The sequence below is a fragment of the Gracilinanus agilis genome, chromosome 2, assembly GCF_016433145.1.
Source record: "Gracilinanus agilis isolate LMUSP501 chromosome 2, AgileGrace, whole genome shotgun sequence".
Lineage (NCBI taxonomy): Eukaryota > Metazoa > Chordata > Mammalia > Didelphimorphia > Didelphidae > Gracilinanus > Gracilinanus agilis.
Genome location: NC_058131.1, coordinates 522,069,212 through 522,075,543, shown reverse-complemented (window position 1 = coordinate 522,075,543; position 6,332 = coordinate 522,069,212). Strand labels below are relative to the sequence as shown.

The 6,332-nt window shown below is 39.8% G+C and overlaps 1 protein-coding gene across 1 annotated transcript in view; it reads right to left on the bottom strand.

Moving 5' to 3' along the window:
- Nucleotides 1-2,142: 2,142 nt before the first annotated feature.
- NPAS3 (neuronal PAS domain protein 3) overlaps nt 2,143-6,332 on the bottom strand; it is a 1,019,383-nt gene continuing 1,015,193 nt past the window's right edge. Inside the window, exons 10-11 of the mRNA XM_044660006.1 lie at nt 2,449-2,596; nt 2,143-2,368 (exon numbers count right to left, since the gene is read on the bottom strand). Of these exons, the coding sequence (XP_044515941.1) occupies nt 2,143-2,368; nt 2,449-2,596 (374 nt within the window). The remainder of the gene's footprint in view (nt 2,369-2,448; nt 2,597-6,332) is intronic.

The window sequence follows — 6,332 nt, the reverse complement described above, 5'->3', positions numbered from 1 at the left end:
GTCTTCATAAAAGTAATAATCATTAGTGTCTGATTGATTTGCTATTGGCAGAGAGCAAACCCTTACCTTCTAGTCAGAGCCATCTCAAGCTACCTGAAAACAACTGGAGGGGTCAGTGAGCAGATGAGCCAGGATCCTTAGCTCCTTGGCTCCATTTGGCTGTCTTGAAGAAAAATGGGGCTCAGTACTCACTGTCTAGAGTATCAGCCAAAGGGCAACAACTTCCGTTCATAAGCTCTGCTGGAAGTTTCCCAAATCAGACTAGGAGCAGACTTCATTTTGTGGCTGCAGGCCAGGAGAAGCCCAAGGGCCATTTTAGGGGTAGAAGATGGGGTTCATTTTGGATAGTTTCCAAGGGACCTGGCTCATATAACCAGGTCATAGAGTATATTTGCTCCTGGGTATTAAGGTATTCTGCATAGCCTCTTGCCTGTCTGAATCCCAGGGGTGGTGCTGGAAAGGATTTTATTCCTTTCTATTTGGCTAACATTCACTTCTGACATTGCCCTGTCATTCATATAAATTTGAGGGCACAAATACATGTATGACTTTGGGCAAATAATTTCACCTCTGTGGGCCTCAGTTTTCTTATATTGTAAGATGAGGGGATCAGGCCACATAAATAGGTTCTATAGTGTCTTCTAGCTCTTGACCTATCCTCAAATCTACCTTTCTGACCTATATATTTCTACTAATTTGTAAGATATTTCCACCTTAATCTCCTTTTTCCTGAATATAACATCAACATTTTCCCAATTAATTTTAAATCTTCATTTTCTAAAATTTTGAGTTCCAAATTTTCCCTGTCCTCGGGACAGTAAGTAATTGATCTAAGTTATACTTGTGCAATCATGAAAAATATAACTGCATAATAGTCATGTTGTTTCCATCTTAATTTCACCAAGTGCAAAATTGAACTCTGATCGTCTTCCTTCCAGACCTCCCCTGTACCCATCTTCTAACAGTTACTAACAGGGTAGCCTTTGTCTTTGGGGTCCCTCTCAGTGTTTAATCTATAATTCTATGAAATAATAGAGGCAGAATGGTTTATGATAAAAGCCTCATATAAAAGAAAGACAACATAGTTATTCGGTTTTAGACCACTTGAAGGTCTACAAAGTGTTTTCTTCACAACAATTCTCAGAAAAAAAGATTTGCCAAACTACGTAAGCAAGTGATTAAAAGCAATATAAATAAATATAAATAATAAAGAGGGAGAGGGGAAAACAAGAGGGGAAAACAGATTTTTGGACATAGCTAATGTGGTTATTTGTTTCTCTACAAGTAAATTTATTATAATTTATTACATATTTATAACAAATTATATGTATTATATTATTATTATGGTACCTGTTATATTATGTCATATATAAAGAAATAAGAGGCAGCTGGGTGGCTCAGTGGATAAAGAGCCAGGCCTAGAGGCAGGAGGTCCTAGGTTCAAATCTGATCTCAGACACTTCCTAGCTGTGTAACCCTGGGCAGGTCACTTAACCCCCATTGTGTAGCCCTTACTGCTCTTCTGCCTTAGAACCAATATATAGTATTGATTCTAAGATGGAAGGTAAGTGTTTAAAAATAAATTAATAAAAATAAATGGCAACAACAAAAAAAAAAGAAAGCTGAGCTTAGATTTGGAAAAAAAAAACCCAAAGTGAGAATTATTGTCTCCATTTTATAGATGAAGAAACTAAGTCTCACTGTGACTTGCCCCAAATCACACAACTAGCCAGTATTGGCATTGAGACTCAAATTCAGGTCTTTGTCTTTCTACTATATAGAACATCTCCAAACTCAGGCACAATTTTATTGCAGCTGCGAAGATGCCATTTAACTATGGTAGTCCCTAAAATAATGCCAACTAAAAATCTCAAATGCCTAGGAAATAGGCCCTGGCCCATATATACTCAGGGTTCAAAGGAGTTTGAGTTTAATGAGGAATAAAACAATATCCTCTGTCTCTCTTTCCTATTGGTTTAAAAAAAATTCAATTTCTGTGACCATCTACACATGTGCGCCATATGTTTCTGGATGTGCATTTTTTGTGGGGCTGCTCCATATGTGTTTTATGGCTTGCAAATACCCCCCTGTTTTCTCGTCTTAGAGAGATGATGAGGAGTAGAGGTGGGGAGGAACAAGAACTCAAAGAAATATCCCTGTTAAAGGTGGCAGGGCGGCTGCAAACTTTTGTAGGAGTGACTGACTACCCAGAGCCTGGTGACTATTAGCCAGGACGTTGGGGAATGCCCTTTCGTTTCTGCTTGGCTCTGTGGCATCCACATGGGTCTTTAGGGACGAGAACCCCTTCCCAGTGCCAGGATTTCGTATTCTTGGGCACGGACTCGTGCCAACAAGCCGGTGCTCGCATCTCATTAGCTCCCAACCACAGCGTTCTCCCAGGTTTCCGGCCCCCCTCACTCAGGTAACGGGGATCGCTGGATGCTCTACCTAAGAAGATAATTGACCCAGATGATGTTCTTCTCATTTGCATTCTTGGCATTGATGGCGATGGTCGCGCTAGACTGTATCCAAATATATCCTCCGTTCTTCTGCATCCAGCGGTAGTACTTAGTCACACACTGACCCTTATTCAGCACTGCAAAGAAAACAGAAAGAACAAAAGGCATTGTGTATTAACATCCCAGTGCAATGACTTTCATCTCGGCCAACCCCCCAAGTCCGGAGACGGAAGGCGGCCGCGAGCGCGCACGCAGGCGAGAGCTGCCCCTCTGGATGCTTAATGTAGGATGCCATTAGTATGACAAATAAAATCAACAATTCACTGGAGCATCGGCTCCGGAGCTGTGGCTCACTACCATTTGTAGCAAGATTTCATTCCATTTTTGGCAGCTCTGGTGTGGGAGGAAGAAGAAAAGGACTACAAATCTTTTTGGCTCAGAGAACACCTAATGCTGTGTGGACATTTTCAATGGGGCTGACGTCAAATTGTAAGAAAGGCAAATTTGTAGGTGATTTATTCATGGCTCCTAGGTAGACCTCTTTGAGATTCTGGATATCTGAAAGGTTCAGGAGTGTGCTCGCCCTTGCTTTCTTTGATCATTTCTCCTCATTGCAAGCAATAGCAACCAGTGAGCTTATACATCTGTTTCTTTTGATCTTGTCAAACAGAATTTATAGTTCTCAGATGAACTAAATCTCCATTGGTCAGTAGGGGGAAAGTCTGCGGAGACTTTGCTTAATACTGGAACAAAATAAATCCACCCACGCCATCGGAAAGGAACTGTGGCCTAAGGGAGGCACAGAATTGGCTTGGTTCGAGCCAAACAGAGTGACAGCTCTATACAGCCTCTGAAATATGGCCAAAAATGAAGGAACAAGTAAAAACAATCAGTAATGTGAAACGCTGGCCATTAAATACCCTCCTGAAAGGGAGCTTTAAAAATGCAGATGTTAAAAATGATACTTTAACCAAAATGTTGCCAAGTCGAAATTGATTTGATTTGTATCTGGGCCCTCCTGAGCTAGTAAAAGGAGAATGAGCAGTAAATCATGCCCTGAAATAAAGTGCTATAGATTGGAATGCTTTAAAAGGATGCCTGGAATGTGCAAAACCGGGGGGGTTATTACTCAAATCCATATTCGCTCCGCCTGCGCTCTCCGCAGCGGCCACGAAGGGATCGGCCACTAGAGGGCAGTGTGCATTCACCTACGTCTCCCGCTTTTGGCATGTCCTTGTCTCCGTCTGCTAAAATGAAAAACCTCTAACTGCTGTAATAAATTTGGCTAAATTAGCTGCTAAATGGTTATCTCAAGTAATATGTATTTGCATTAATCATCTTGCTCTAAACCAGAACAAGCCAGAGTCCTAAAGACGTAGTAAATTCATATTGTCCATTTAATTACGGCTAATAAGTGCTTCATATACAATAGTTTCATGAAGTACATTTTGATTTTTTTGGGGGGGTGGGGTGGGGAAAAGAAAGAAGTCACTTTGGAAGAGAACAGCGTTCAGGGCCGTAGAAGTTCTTACCATAAAACCGGGAGCCACTCTTCATAGCTCCTAAGATAACCAAATGTCAAAGCCTCAGAAATATTATGTTCATATGTAAATGTACAGTGCCTGACCTCACACTCACACATATTCCTGTGAGCACATCCTGAACTCCAATAACCGTCCCTCGCTACTTCAATGATCACAAGAAAAGGAAAAGAAAAAGGCAAAATCCTAAAAAGCATTTCATACAGGGAGGAGTTCTCCCATATCCTTTATTCGCTGATGTTTTAGTGGCTTAAAGCAGAAATTGTCACAACAACAACAACAATGACAACAAAACAAAAAGGAAAATTAAAAAAAGGCAAAATCCTAAAAAAGCTTTTCAAATGGTGGCCATTTCTCCCATAAACTTCTCTCACATCCTTTATTCGCTGATATTTTAAGTGGCTAAACCCAGGAATCGTTGCAACAACAACAAGAAGAAGAACAACAACAATACAAAGAGGAAAAGAAAAAAGCAAAATCCTAAAAGGCATTTCAAATGGTGACCATTTATCCCATAAGCTTTCTCCCATATCCTTTATTCACTGATATTTTTAGTGGGTTAAACCAAGAATTGTCACAAAAACAACAGCAACAAAACAAAAAGGAAAAGGAAAAGGCAAAATCCTAAAAAGCATTTCAAATGGTGAAGAGTTCTCCCATAGCCTTTATTCACTGATGTTTTCAGTGGCTTAAACCAGGAATTGTCACAAAAACAACAACAAAAAGCAACAAAAAGGAAAAGAAAAAAGGCAAAATCCTAAAAAAATAATTTCCAATAGTGACCATTTCTCCCATATCCTTTATTTGCTGGTATTTTTAGTGGCTTAAACCAGGAATTGTCACAAAAACAACAATAAAAACAAAAAGAAAAAGAAAAAGACCCAATCCTAAATATTCTCTGTCTCCTGAGATTTTCGGTGGCTCAAACCAGGCTGTTAGTCAGGATGAACCACAAGGATCTCCGTATTTCTTTTTCACATGCCATTCTAAGTTTCTGACATTCTGCATGCATGGCTTCACAAGCTCCGAAACTACATGGTTAAGCTGAAAGCAGGTAAAATACTACCCACTGACTATACAGCTTTTCTATCAAACCACTGTTGCATGCAACATGACATGATTTTATTCAAATCCTCTGAACTCTGTTAACAGTTAATATTTAGAGAGAGGGGAAAAATGAGATAAAGGTCTTGTCCAAAGTTCGATGATCCTACCCTCTATTTCCACAGAGTAATAACATGGACCCTCAATCAATAGCGATGCTGTCTACTCAAGTCTGGAGCATGGAGTGATATCAAGTGGCTGAGGTTCAGCGACAGGGGGGCTGCTTTTTGGAAGTTTCAAAGATGTGAACCCAAACCTGCCCCCCTTTGGATGGAGAGCACTAGGGGTGTTCCCCTGAACAATGAAGGCAAAAGAAGCCTATCGTGGTAGTTAGGTTGCTCAGTGGATATTGTGTTGGACTCAGAGAGTCCTGAGTCCAGATTCTGCCACAGACCCTTATCTGTTTTGACTCTAGATAAGTCACTTAAGGTCCCTCAGCCTTAGGTTCTTTCACCTGTCAAATGGTGATAATATTAACACCTGCCTTACAGAGTTGTTGTGAGGTTCAAAAGAGATAATATATGAAAAGTGCTTTACAAACAAACATATACACACATACACATATATATACCTACATATATATGGCAAAGTGCTATTTAAATGCCACAATAGTTATTATAATTAGAGTAATAATCAAAATGGTTATTTTCCTCCTTGCTTAGTCTCCCTTGGTCTCAGTTCTCTCATCAGGAATATCTAGATCTAGTTTAATGATTTGGCAGGCATGAAATATTCAAGTATAAAAGTAAATTTAAAAGCTGGAAGAGAATTCAGAAAATCCATACAAAAGTGACTTCTAGCCCTTAAACTATTAAAGCTTAAAGCTGCACAAAGACTTTCGGGAACACTTGCTTTATCTCTGATCCTCACAACAGTCCTGAGAAACAATGCTATTGTTATCTACACTTGGCTTCTGAAGAAACCAGTGCTGGAGAAAGGTTGTCAGATAGTGACTGTTCAAAGCAGGATTAGAACTCAGGTCTCTAAATTTAAAAGGGCAGCTAGGTGGCATAATGGCTAGAGTGTTGAACCTAGAGTTAGAAAGTTGTTTTTCAGGCATTTTTCAGACATGTCGAACTCTTTCTCTCTTTCTTTCTCTTTCTTTTTCTTTCTTTCTCTTCCTTCCTTCCTTCCTTCCTTCCTTCCTTCCTTCCTTCCTTCCTTCCTTCCTTCCTTCCTTCCTTTCTTTCTTTCTTTCTTTCTTTCTTTCTTTCTTTCTTTCTTTCTT